This window comes from Danio aesculapii, chromosome 7 (assembly GCF_903798145.1).
Source record: "Danio aesculapii chromosome 7, fDanAes4.1, whole genome shotgun sequence".
Lineage (NCBI taxonomy): Eukaryota > Metazoa > Chordata > Actinopteri > Cypriniformes > Danionidae > Danio > Danio aesculapii.
In genome coordinates this window covers 4,694,562-4,708,682 of record NC_079441.1, presented here as the reverse complement: position 1 = coordinate 4,708,682, position 14,121 = coordinate 4,694,562, and the positions used below count along the sequence as shown (strand labels likewise).

Here is a 14,121-nt window from a genome sequence, read left to right as displayed (position 1 = left end):
ATATTTCTGTTTAAGAAAAAAAAATAAAATAAAATATATATATATAATGCTGGGCTCCACACAATTTCTTCATGTTGTCCCAAACCAAATTGATTGAGTTAACTGTTTTTACAAATTTAAGTGGACTGAACATTACAATTTGCCCCTAAAATACTTCAGAATTGTGATTCAGTTCGTTTTAAATATTATTTTGAACAGCAGAAATCATTTTTTGATCATAGACTGTAACTATACTGCTTCAAACTAAGTCGACTCAGTTACATCAACTTTTGTTTCAAATAACGAGTCATTTCATCATTATTTGTTACTCTCAAGAAACCTTTGATCGTGTAAGTACTTTATTACGTTTCTAAAGGGATAGTTACCCCAAAATGAAAATGTTTTAATCATTGACTCAACATCGACTGATTTCTTTCCTTTATGAGTTTCTTTATTCTGTTGAAAACAAAAGTAAGAATTTCTGAAGAATGTTAGACACACTGTAACCAAGGATTTCCATAGTAGAAAAACCATAGTTTGAAAACCAATGATTACAGCCACCAATTTCCTCAAAGGGATATTTACTTCTATTAGGTTGTTCTGGTATCTTCATAAGATGCATTGGGAATCCCAATTTAGGTTTTGTACAAATTCATTTATGATATGTGTCATATCATACCTGTTAAACAAAACAAGTTTCTACTTTTTTTTATGTTAATTTTGTATATTAAATTTCCCAGTCCCTCGAGTTCACTGCATATAGCACGTTTACAACAGCCACAGGTTGACCAAACTGCTTTAGTTTGAATGAGTGTAAGAGATCACAAAATTATATGTTGAAAAAAAGCTGATTAAAGTTTGAAATAATGTAATTTAAAGTGATTAATTTTAATTCAGTCACACTGTAGATAATCTGAATTAAAAACCTAACTTTATATAATCTTTATGTAAAGGAATAAATGGAAAACTTATAATATAGAGCAAATATTTAGGACGTTTTTGATAATCTTCCCTTTTATTCATACAAAGAGGCAGAAATAATGCACGTTCTTCTTCTCATGAACTTTTTTTGGCGGTTGGCACACAACTTCTAGGTGCATTACCGCCACCTGCTGGTTAGTAGTGTGGGCCATGATCGCGCTTTCCATCCATCTTTAGAAAAATAATGCACATTTAGGCGGGAACTTTTGTTTAAACCGATTCCCTGTTTCAAAACGCGACGGCGTACAGCCATTGGTCATCTGTCATAAAGGGAAAGCAAACAATAACCAATCAAATAATTTGAATTCCCTGCCGTCCAATGAGCTCGTGGCAGCTCTGCTTTAAATACGTGACTAGGTTTACAGTGAAGTCACTTGATCGTAGAGGTGAGTCGTATTACGTTGCAATGGCAAGAACCAAGCAGACCGCTCGTAAATCAACTGGAGGCAAAGCTCCAAGGAAGCAGCTCGCTACTAAAGCTGCCCGTAAAAGCGCGCCGGCCACCGGTGGCGTCAAGAAGCCTCACCGCTACAGGCCTGGTACCGTGGCTCTGAGAGAGATCCGCCGTTATCAGAAGTCCACTGAGCTGCTGATCCGCAAACTGCCCTTCCAGCGTCTGGTGAGAGAAATCGCTCAAGATTTCAAGACTGATCTGCGTTTCCAGAGCTCTGCCGTCATGGCCCTGCAGGAGGCCAGCGAGGCTTATCTGGTGGGTCTGTTTGAGGACACAAACCTGTGCGCCATCCACGCCAAGAGAGTTACTATCATGCCCAAAGACATCCAGCTGGCCCGCCGCATCCGCGGAGAGCGCGCTTAAATAGCTGCTGTACTAAACCAAACGGCTCTTTTAAGAGCCACCCATATATCTCATTTGAAAGACCGTTTCTTTTGTATCTTTAGCTGAATTATTTTGCTTGGTCTGGTGTAAAAGTTCGGAAATAAGTGGAGTCTAGTTTCAATTTATCTTACAGCTATTTTACTATTTTAGTTATTTTACAGCTTTAGTAGTAAGCATAAACATTATTTTAACTTTTTCAGACACATGGCTACTGAGGGAAACAAACCAATATGTAAAGTGAAAGGACAGAAACAATATATTGTTTTGCGATAAAAGCTTCGTTTCTCTATTAATCCAATAATAACGCTTTGTCTTCGTTTTCAATATAATAGGATGTAAGTTTGTTGCTGACAATTATCACTGCTAACAAAAGCGAGAAAATGAACCAAAAAAACGTACAAAGGTAAATAGGGTAAAAAAAGTACAATAGGGTAAATTACGTCAAACACCAGGAAGTGGGCGGAGTCAATATTTTAAAGCCTCTCATCCGCTTTCCTATATGTCATTGGTAGTTTGACCTGACCAATCAAGTCATTTCATGGGTAGTGCCATGGATAAACTAATCACATGCCGCGGTTTTTCTTATTTGAAATTAGCATACGTTGTATATAAAACCCAACGCTTTCTGTTGAGAAGTTGTCACTTGAAGATTCAGAATAAGCATCATGCCTGAACCAGCGAAGGCTGCGCCCAAGAAAGGCTCCAAGAAGGCGGTGACTAAAACCGCCGGTAAGGGAGGAAAGAAGCGTAAGAGGACCAGAAAGGAGAGTTACGCCATCTACGTGTACAAAGTACTGAAGCAGGTCCATCCTGACACCGGAATCTCCTCCAAAGCGATGGGAATCATGAACTCGTTCGTCAACGACATCTTCGAGCGCATCGCCGGTGAGGCGTCTCGTCTCGCTCACTACAACAAGCGCTCCACCATCACATCCAGAGAGATCCAGACCGCCGTGCGTCTGCTGCTGCCCGGGGAGCTGGCTAAGCATGCCGTATCCGAGGGCACCAAAGCCGTTACCAAGTACACCAGCTCCAAGTAAAGCGCTCAGTCAATATCTACACAAAGGCTCTTTTAAGAGCCACACATGTTTTCATATGGAGGGCTTTCTGTCTGCTTATTGTTGGCTGTAACTGGTACTGTTTAAGATGCTTGATTTTAGTTTACATTTAGTCTAACTTCTATAAACAACTCAAGTTTACTTTCTAAATCTGCATCACCGTGCCTTATTTTAAACCCATCCATATGGTTCATATTGAACCATAAGTACTACCTCGTTAGAAGTATCTTCAAGTATTAACGCAAGGAGGAATTAAGTGAGCAGTAGTCCACTGGGTAGTAATAATTTAATCAGTTTTACGCATCCTGAGCTAGAAGTGCACTTTATAATATGTCTGAAAATCTCCATATATGACACAAAGCAGACAAAAGTGATTACTATGCATGTTTTAAAGCGGTAATTAACCTAAAATGTTGTTCTCATCTTTTACTTGTTTCAAACCTTTGAGTTTTAAAAACATGAGGTAAGCTGGAGGGCTCTAACCATTACTTTTTCCCTACAATATGAAGTTAGTGGTTACAGATTTTCAGCATTACTCAATCTCTTGTGTTCAACAGAGTAAAGAAACTTAAAGGTTTGGAACCACTTAAGGGTGAGAAAATAGTGAGTATTCACTATAGAGTCTTCTGTTTTACGAAGTAAACAACTGAAGGTGCAATAACAAGCAGTTGGAGTAAGAGATGGAGAACAGGAGAAAGGAAAAAAGCTCAATTCTTTCTATTCCACCTTCTTTAGTAAATACTTACCTTGGTGAGCATGACCACAATGATTACCCGATTCATGTTCTCCTAATGATTGGATGTCCTATATGTAGTGTGTAATACTCAAACATTTTTAACTTTTGGGTTAACCATCTCTTTAATATAATTTTTCTATAATAAAAGAACAAATTAAACATGTATAAGATTTTTCTTCTTTTGGCGTAGTGACGGGTGGCAAACCAGCTCAAGGTGCATTTCCACTACCTACATTCTGTTGGAGTGTGAAACCTCAATAAGCAAAGGGATAACTCTTACATATTATTAATAATAAAAAAATAAATAAACACCCTGTTAATTAAATCTATATTCTTCAAAAAATGTAAAAGAAAATCCCACACCTTTGACTGTTCATTCTGAAATACATCTCTGACTGAGATGACATTAATTTCCAAATCTCTTAGTTTTCCAACAAGCTGATTTCTCTCTCTCCTTTATGCTTTATATTGTAATAATACACGCTCTAATAATACAACAACGGTTTCTGTTCTTCTACAATAATTGCAGCAATCTGGTTCACATTTCCTTAATGTACAGGGAACAATTAAGATTGGAGTATACAAAGACTATAGTTATAACAACACTAATGATGTTGAATAAATGTCCTCCTTTTGACTCATTATTCCAGTCCACTTGCCATAGCTGCAGCTTTAATAATATTATTGCCTGAAAAGTTGTATTGGGCAGCTAATCCACCTCCTTGTTTCCTTCTATATTACACGGGCAGAGATCCATAAAAATATACACTTACTGTAATATGGATTCTATAAATATTTTAATACAGAATATCAACTATGTAACTTTAAGCGTAGGTGTTACAAAACATTGCCAGAAACTTGCAAAGGGGCGGGTCTTGCGATTTGGAAGGAAGTGCAGTGATTGGTTTTTAAGTGAGGCAGAATCTGACCAATGGGCGAGAGGCACGTTAGCTTTATAAGCTGATTGCAGCAACACTTAATCACAGACTTTTTCGTCAGTCTTCGAAAGTCAGCTTGTAATCATGAGCGGAAGAGGTAAAACCGGAGGAAAGGCCCGAGCCAAGGCCAAGACTCGCTCCTCTAGAGCAGGGCTTCAGTTTCCTGTGGGCCGTGTTCACAGACTGCTCCGCAAAGGTAACTACGCTCAGCGCGTCGGTGCTGGAGCTCCAGTGTACCTGGCCGCTGTGCTCGAGTATCTGACCGCTGAGATCCTGGAGTTGGCTGGAAACGCCGCTCGAGACAACAAGAAGACCCGCATCATCCCCAGACACCTTCAGCTGGCGGTGCGCAATGATGAGGAGCTGAACAAGCTTCTGGGCGGAGTGACCATCGCTCAGGGTGGTGTGCTGCCCAACATCCAGGCCGTATTACTGCCCAAGAAGACCGAGAAGGCAGCCAAAGGCAAATAAATTAAATCGGTTTTTACATTTACCCAAAGGTTCTTCTAAGAACCACCCACTTGCTCTTTAAAAAGCAATTTAATTAACATGGCCAATTAAAGTACAAATGAACTAATGCAAAGTGCATGTTTAAGCATAAGGATTGCTGAAATTATCGGATGTTCACGGTGTCTTAATACATGTAAAACGTTTAAAATCTAGCAATGTGTCCAACCGATTTTCCTTATAACTGAACTATTAAATTTAATTAGTCTTAAAATTACAGCCTGGCGTATTAAACTAGTTCAAACATCAACAAAAGGGTTTAAACTTAAAAGTTACTTATCTATAACCCATTGCCCTAATTAGTTACCCATGTCTCATTCTGTTGGCCATTTATTGCATCATTTCCCAAAGTTACCCAGGAACATTGCTTTGTCCTGACGGTTATGATCAGCCTTTATACAATTCATTTGGGTCCCTGCTAACATAAGTGTGTAAGGAAAAGAGAAGGATATTCTGTCTAAACAAGCTTTTAGAGTCAATGAAGTTGACTTGGAGGTCCCACTGAGTAAAGCAGAAGCAAAATCCTTAAGAACGTATGGTAAGTATACTGAGAAATCAGTAAAAAAGCATCTGTATAATATACAAAAACAAGTTTGTGCCGGGAGGAGAGAACAGAAATTGAAAGGAAGTAAACCCCAAATAAGAATGGGCATGAGAATAAAATGGGGAACATCCAACTAAGGAATGTTTACTCTATAGTCAACAAGACACCATAAACTACGTATTATTCCACTGTAGCAATATAATAATAAACAATACCACCTTATTCAATCAAACATCAAGATTGTACATTATTAGGGAATACACCTAGCAAGTAGCTGCTTTCTGATTCACACAAATCAGGGTTTCTGGCGTTTAAGACCATTATTAATGAAATTTCAGACTATACAAGACATTTTTATATGTTATTTCAAGGCCACATAGTTTACATAAATTGTCAAAATAAGTAAATGGTTATTTTTAACAAATTCTCTTCAAAAAAAGGATTTAAAACGATAGAAACATTAATATAATATTAATAATACTAATATAACACACTAAATATATGCATGGCAGCTTGTCCAGGTCAGTGTCCTCACCATACATGGACTGTAAATATACAGATAGGTTTTAAACATCTTATTGTAAGGATGATAATTAAACCATATTGGTAAACAGAGTTCTGTGAAAAGTTCTTTTAAGATGGGATGTTGGTGATTGGTTGAGTGTTGGCCCAATTGGGTATACGGGTATACCTTTATACCCACATAGGAGAACAGTTTGAAATTAACATACACTTGACAAAACATCAGTGAATTTTATACTTTAAGGCCAAAAATTAGTTTTTGAAATTTAAGACTGAAATAATTTGAACTGCTTCAATTGCAAATTACATTTAAAGTGTTTGAACCCCAGTCACTTCTTTAGATTTTCACATTTTGGTGAAATATATTTTAGCTTTTAGTAGCCAGTTAGTATGTTTGTCTGTTTACTACTACTATTGCTGCCCATTCCCAATAGACAAGTAACCAAGCAACATCGCTTTGCAAAATTGCCCTGAAACATTGCTCCAAAAAGTTGGCCCGTGTATCACCAGCATCATGTTAATGTAATGTAGAAAATCTCCGTTAGAATAGACTTCCTAAATGATTTCCTTACAGATCTTATTTTTCATGAGATGAGTAACTGTCTGATGCAATAGCAGCGTTAATCTCGTTCTCTTTTATCCACCGCAGAGCCATTAATATTCTCAATAATTCTGTTGTATGATATATATTAATATTATTAGAAGCTTTTGGGTGAACTGTCCCTTTAAAAGTGATATTCAAATAGCAAACTACAGTCCGAGCCACGAAGCCTGGAGATTGGCAGGCCCATTGTGGCGTTGTAACTCCGCCTTGCGGGTTTCAACTAGGTCGTCTAAGCGACTGTAAATATTCTCTAGAGTAGGCACACTTCATATTACACTTGTGAGTAGCCTTTTGAAAATCATGTCTGGAAGAGGCAAAGGCGGTAAAGGATTGGGTAAAGGAGGCGCCAAGCGTCACCGTAAAGTTCTGCGTGATAACATCCAGGGAATCACCAAACCCGCCATCCGTCGTCTCGCTCGTCGTGGTGGAGTCAAGCGCATCTCGGGTCTGATCTACGAGGAGACTCGCGGTGTTCTCAAGGTGTTTCTGGAGAATGTAATCCGTGACGCCGTTACATACACCGAGCACGCCAAGAGGAAGACCGTGACTGCCATGGATGTGGTGTACGCGCTGAAACGGCAGGGACGCACTCTGTACGGGTTCGGCGGTTAAACATCTATCAGTTCTAAACCAAAGGCTCTTTTAAGAGCCACCCACGATGTCAGAAAAGAGGCCTTTGACTTGCTTTATATTGAGGTTTCTGTAGAAGATCCTGTTATTATTTTTAATTCCGAATATATTACTAAACCGCATGTATCTGTATATGAAATATCATGGTGATCATGTCATGTTGGCATATTAGGTCATAGATGGTTAAAAAGTAAAGTTGTATATGTAGGGAGTATATTTTATCTCTTCCTTTCCTCCGGGGGGAGCTGTGTGTTGTGTTAAGGAGAAGGGCTGCTGGTTGGCCTCAGTTGTGTTTCCTTGTGGGAAAGGATTAATTCAGCTCTGCACAGAATTTGTTTAACTTTAATATTTGCCATCCATGTTATTTTATGAGATGTGTTATAGTTAGGGCATTAACTAATGTGTAGAAGTCCTTGTTTTTGATAGATTGACTTGTATTTCTGATATTCTGATTTCGCATATTTTATGTTGTTTCAGGGGTGATAGGGCGTTTTATTTGGTTGATTCTTTATATTGTGAATATATTTAACATTTATAATTGCCTGTCATATGTTGTAGTTTATTTTTTCAGTGTTTAAGTTAGTTTGTGAACCGCTAGCTTGCTAGTTATTTAGATGCAGCCACTTTTACATCTATTTGGGGAAATTTGTTACACATTGTAATCTTTGAAGATATTTTGTGATGTACTCAGTTGTGTTTTCTTGTGGGAAAGATGTTGCAGTGCTATTTCTGCTGTGCAAGTGACAAAATGAAGAGAGGAGTCCATTAAAGGAAAAGCTGCTCTGTTTGGCTCAACCATGGTCTTGGTGTCCTTATTCATCCTATGACACATACACAACGCAGAGACATTTTGGGGAAGCACACCAACGAAGAGGGTTACATATACTTAGGCCCAATTTTATTTTTGTACCCTCTTAAAATCGACTGTGAAAGGAAAGGACTTCAGAATTTACGCCTAATTGGGACAGCATTACAGCACCTGCACACGTCATCGCGATCTCTTACTTCATATGAGATCAGACGATCGCGACTGCTGTAGTTATTCCAGTTGTTTTTTTTTTTTTGTACTTATCTCCTGGAAATCACTGAAGGCATATATTATGTTATCATAACGATCTCATGTGGCAATAAGATCGTAACAGTACTGTTCATTTATACAGTGGCCATATTCATCATGTAAACACACAAAAACAACATTAACATTATAGCAGACACCGTAAACAGCTCATTCCCAGCCACTAGACATTTCTGATGGTATTCGAGTGTCAGAATGTTGTGGGACTGCTTTACAGGAATTATTATAGATTAGATCATGAAATTTAGCGGGTTTTATTCTATGTTATTTATTTTAAGCATGACAGTAAAACACGAACGCAGTTATGAATATATTAAAACATGTGCTTGTTGTAAAAAATCTTAATAATGACAAAAATACTAATTTGTAATATTCCCTGGTGCAGCTATGCTGTGGCTGTTGTATTGTGGAAAATTTTCTTACCCCTTGGTTTCAAGTGTGGTCCTGAAAAATCTTCATTCAAAGGGCTGTTCACCTCTTCCCCTTAGCCCTACGTCTTCAAGCTAAAGAGAATTGGGACACCCCTACCCCTTCACGGGAACGCGCAAAACGAGGGGTAAGGGGTAGAATTGGGATTGTGCCTTGGTTTTGTAGTTGTAAAATTTAGACTAATCCAGTCTTAATTTTATTTGCCATGTTAAAAATTCCACTCACTGTAAAACATCAGTGTGAGGCTGTCCTTTTGTTTGCAAAAACATCTATGAAATTATAATTAAATGTGACACTTGTTAGTAGCTAATTGTTATTTGCAATCAAAATAATTTTGATTTGAAATATTGATTTGAAAGAATTCTGAGCGACAAAAAACAATAAAAGCTTGTTATCTATGAGTAACTGACTCGTGAGTGTGGCCTACAGTTTCAAAGTATACAATTGGTATTTCTGCTTGCAGGCCTGTCTCCTTTATAATCAATGAAATCAGGGTCACACATTCATTGATCCAATCAGAGAACGCTGGTTATTCTTCCTTTTGAAGTTTACATAAGAGCCTAATAAATAGCCAGTGTGTGTAGTATGAATACATTGAACAGATCTGGATATGTCCAAAGAAACATGCCTGATCCAGTGAAACCCGCACCAAAGAAAAGTTCAAAGAAAGCAGTTACCAAAACCGCTGGTAAAGGAGGAAAGCGCAAGATCAGAGTCTGGATCTGTTTGTGGTTAGGGTTTTTATGATCTCGTCACACGAATTTGACTTAAGACCGCATACTGAGACACACAAACAGACTAATCCATTTTGGTTAATTTGTATGTCTCAGTATTTGGGCTTTGGTCACATGGTCAAGGAAGATACAAAATGAGTTGAACTTTGCTCTCTTTTCCTGCTCTGCAATCTATCTTTGGCTCCACTATCATGCTCTCTTTTGAGCGTACTCCGTTCTCTCTCCAATTTAGGTCATTTTACTTGCATTTAAGCTGGGTGAAATTAATATATTTTGATCATTTAATGTTTTATCATTTTGCGGTTATTTTCTAACTGATGCAGTTGTAACCACAGCAAAAACTGTCATTCAATCATTTCATTTTAAAGTGTTCCCTGAATTATTTTTTATTTAACACTCAATTGCCTCATAATGCAATACAATAGAATCTCATAATAGTAATGCTCTCCTACATTTTTAGCTATTAAGTCTGCCCTTATTTCAGTTTTTAGTGTAAGATTACAGAGGAATGGTTTGATTAGAAAATAAGTTTTTCATTATCATACTAAAAACTTTTTTATTAATTTGGCAGAACTGCAGTTAGAATCGCTGTAGTTAAAACCTATTCTTAGTTGTAACACATCCTCGGTTTTATGTTACTCTGATGGAGTTCACAGCATTTCAATGATACTTAATCGGACTGGTTATTTTATCTTTTTTAATAATGTCTGCACTACACCACAAATATAAAGACAATCAATATATACAATTAAGCAGTCTATTAAACATTAAATTATTTCAGTGGTGAGGTGGATGTATATCCTTTAGAGTAGACTGTTTAAGTCTAACATCCCCTCACTGGGAAATACGATAGAGCAGGGGTCACCAATCTCGGTCCTGGAGGGCTGGTGTCCCTGCAGGTTTTAGCTCCAACTTGCCTCAACACACCTGCCTGGATGTTTCAAATACACCTAGTAAAGCTGCGGTCACACTGGGCTTTGTGTGTGCGAAATTCTGTCGTGAGGCGCTGCGAAAAGGGGCGGGATTAAACAAGCTTATTAGACATTAAAAAAGCGAGCGATCGCTCCATGTTTTAAATTTCTGTTCAGAGAGGCCCTGTTTTGATCCTCGATTGGTCTCACGCAGTCAAGTGATGCGATTTCGCAGGTTAGAGTTCACCAAGCTTGAACTTTGCACTGCAGCAACCTGCAAAACTCGACGCATGACCCTGCGTTTCCGGTCTGACGCATTCGCGTGCGTATGAATGGAAGTCTATGGGAAGAAAAGTCAAGTGCGACCGCACCTTTAGACCTTGATTAGCTTGATCAGGTGTGTTTGATTAGGGTTGGAGCTAAAATCTGCAGGACAGCGGCCCTCCAGGAACAAGTTTGGTGACCACTGCGATAGAGAGACATAGTAAAAAAAAGTCAAAGACGTATTAATCCAAGTCTCAGAATAATGTGATAGTTCACTTCTCGGTGTCTCTCTGTTATGAGTCCCGGCAGCGGAACTCGTAGGCAGATTAAAAGTGCCTGAATTATCAGGAGAAACAAAATCACAGTGAGACTTCAGTGTCTTTCCCCAGGCGCAGCATAGTAGCATCTGTTTATTAACAGTCATAATATAGCAAACATGTCTTCACAAATCATGTACTGAAAATATATCCTGACAAATCATATTTCAATTAATCAAACATTCAGTTTTGTTCTCTTTGTTTTTCTCTTTTTTTACCACAATCAATTCTTTAAATACTTATACACTCTGTACTCTCTTATCATTAACACATATAAATATTATACCTTCTGTATATTTATCAGTAGGACACAGAATACACTTTAAATTCTTTTTCCTTTTTCTTTCTCTGTAAATACCTCTATATAACTATTGCGACTTCCTGAATTGTCCTTAAGTCGCTGGAGAGGCAGTGAGGGTCCTTTTAATTTGTGACGCGCTGAGCCCAAGATGTTTTTAGCAAACTTTATATATATATAGTTGAAACATGACAAACAAAACATGAATTTGTGAGTTAAATACCTGTTGTCTATGGAGCTGATTATTGCATTGTACAGGGTTGCTGTGGCGTTGTTGCGTGTGCTGTGGCGGTCAACAAAAAGTACAGCTACCCCACTTTCCTTCTCTCCTCCTAACACCTGTGTGATTGTGCACGAGCTTTATTTGGTCTAGCAGGTGCGAGGTAGGCTCACGTGACTAAAAACATTAAACGTCACTGTGAAACCCAAAACTAATCAGTATACAAATAAACATTATATTAAATGAAAAGTAATATGGCTCCTATAATAACCATTTACTATAAAACTACCAAGCTCACAGAACAATCAGGCGTCTGTTATTTGTATCATTTAAACTGTAACAGATACACATGACACCAATTCCCAATGTTACTCTCTACTCTCAAAAACTTTATACATTAGCAAATATACAACCAATATATACAAATAAGTCATTTTTCTGTTCAATTATCACATACTGAGTAAAATACATATTATTTACTGGGGAGTCAGTTATAACAAACAGAACTCAAACCAACTGTCATTTACCATACCGGTACTTTCATCTGAATCAGGCTACTCAATAAACAACTGTAAATAAGCTATTCCCTTTAAAAACACATAGGAAATGTGTACTCGCATGTTTTTACATGAATTATAATAAACACATTGACTTTTTTATAAAACATACCTGAATTATCAGGAGAAACAAAATCACATTGAGACTTCAGTGTGTTTCCCCAGGCGCAGCATAGTAGCATCTGAAGTAAACACAACGAGTATCGCCATGGTAACCCAAAGCGCAAGCTTTCTCAACTGCTGATGTTATTTTGCTTCAAACACAGTCATTAGTAGTGATAATAAATTACTTTTTGACAGTATATAAATAAATAAATAAATAAATAACGAAACAAACATTAATATTGTGAATACACAATGGTGTATCACACTCGTTTTCCAGAAAAAACTACTGATGATCATCTATAATGCTCCATTAAAGATCAGAGTGTAGTACAATGAAAGTTTGAATCACACAATCACCACTGACAGAAACACTCAAGAAAACAGGTCCTGTCTACACAAGAAATAAGCATAGGCCAAATCACTGCTAAATACTTAAAATCAGGGGTGTGGCAACTGGGGGAGACGGGGGGTGGGGGGATACATCCCCCTTACTTTTAGAGACAGACCATTTAGAGACAGGTGATTAATAATTATATGAACGTAAACTTGTGGATCTCATACAGCTGTCCCCCCCCCACTTTTAAAAATGTCCGCTACGCCCCTGCTTAAAATACATTAATAAACTTAATAAACACTCAATCAATACTCACATTAGAGTATTCAAATGAGAGTTGATTGATAGCATGAGATGTCACTGTGCAATAACTTTATTACTATTGCTAATAATTCTGTTGTATTATATATTTATGGTTTTTTATCAAGCGGCAACCTCCCGCTCTCCCTCGGGAAGCCAATACGGAAGTAACTGAAACTGCAATTCATCAAAACTCCGCTAGTCCTGGCTCCAAATGGAGCAAATTTCAATTGAATGGTTAGAATGGCCAACTTTACAGCAGAAAATAAGGTGTTTACAGCCTGGTACAAAGAACGATTTTGGGTCATATAGGTAATGTTACCCTTCATGACAACTGTGAGGGGGGTGAATTTTTTTATAACTCATCCATTTCCTTTATATTAGGTTATATTAAGTTTGCATAATTAAGGGCGTGGCCACTTGAGTGACAGCTACGTCTCGCTGGTCGCAGACACTTCACCTCAGCTGAATCCGGCAGATTAGCCACTGATCTCGGCATATTCATCGTATTTTTGTTTTGTTTTATGTGGCTTTACACAGCCAGCTGCCTTTTGGACTTATTTCTTATTATCAGATGATATGGGATGCTGTGTGCACTTAATTGTGCTCACAAATGTGGCCTCCGTTTCCCATAAGAGTATATACTTATTACTGTTACTTTTAGAGACGTATTGTTTAAAATTATTGTGTCAAATGTCTTTCTCCCTGTTCTTTTTATTTTGCCTTTACTCCTCCCCTCCTGAGTTTCAAGCAGGTTGCTAATGGCTTCCCACAGCTGTGTTCACTTAACATGGAGGAGTGAGAGGGGATAAAAACACAGGCCAAACACTTGGATGTTGAGAAAGGAGCTAGAGAGGAACCTTTCTCCAGAGCAATCACTGGGTTTCAGTTAAATTAAAGCTGTTTTAAAATCTTGTTGACAATTGGTACTTGTTCTCTGTTGTGGCTAAGATCAGTATCACGATTTAAACTTTGATTTCTTTCTTTTGCTTTTCCCCCCAGGAAGCAGTAAGGCGGTCTTTCATTTTTGTTGGACTTTTTTCTCCTGTTTTGAGGTCAGTCAGGGAGTCAGTGTAGTTTTTTTGTTAATTTTCATCATTTTCTTGTTGCTTATTTAGAGGTTTTACTCCCAGACAGAACCCTGTTTTTGTTGGTTATTTTGGCTTTATTCCCCTCCTGAAGCTAGAGCTTCCTTAACACTACATTGTGTGTGACCTTTTTTTTTTTTTTTTTTGTAAAT

General features: G+C 37.8%; 4 protein-coding genes across 5 annotated transcripts; all 4 read left to right on the top strand.

Moving 5' to 3' along the window:
- Nucleotides 1–1,351: 1,351 nt before the first annotated feature.
- Nucleotides 1,352–1,777, top strand: LOC130231571 (histone H3). The gene has a single exon (XM_056460920.1). It carries the CDS (start codon nucleotides 1,367–1,369, stop codon nucleotides 1,775–1,777), a length of 411 nt encoding a protein of 136 aa, XP_056316895.1. The 5' UTR covers nucleotides 1,352–1,366.
- Nucleotides 1,778–2,457: 680 nt separating this feature from the next.
- Nucleotides 2,458–2,841, top strand: LOC130231599 (histone H2B 1/2). Its single transcript, XM_056460945.1, has one exon. The coding sequence runs from the start codon at nucleotides 2,464–2,466 to the stop codon at nucleotides 2,836–2,838; it is 375 nt and encodes a 124-aa protein (XP_056316920.1). The 5' UTR covers nucleotides 2,458–2,463; the 3' UTR covers nucleotides 2,839–2,841.
- Nucleotides 2,842–4,614: 1,773 nt separating this feature from the next.
- Nucleotides 4,615–5,019, top strand: LOC130231572 (histone H2A-like). Of its 2 annotated transcripts, XM_056460922.1 has the most exons (2): nucleotides 4,615–4,695; nucleotides 4,801–5,019. In XM_056460922.1, the coding sequence occupies exons 1-2, from the start codon at nucleotides 4,615–4,617 to the stop codon at nucleotides 4,999–5,001; spliced, it is 282 nt and encodes a 93-aa protein (XP_056316897.1). In that variant the 3' UTR covers nucleotides 5,002–5,019. The 2 variants fall into 2 exon arrangements, with proteins under 2 accessions (XP_056316897.1, XP_056316896.1); XM_056460921.1 differs by having other exon boundaries at nucleotides 4,615–5,019.
- Nucleotides 5,020–6,994: 1,975 nt separating this feature from the next.
- Nucleotides 6,995–8,108, top strand: LOC130231587 (histone H4). Its single transcript, XM_056460936.1, has one exon. It carries the CDS (start codon nucleotides 7,008–7,010, stop codon nucleotides 7,317–7,319), a length of 312 nt encoding a protein of 103 aa, XP_056316911.1. The 5' UTR covers nucleotides 6,995–7,007; the 3' UTR covers nucleotides 7,320–8,108.
- Nucleotides 8,109–14,121: the final 6,013 nt, after the last annotated feature.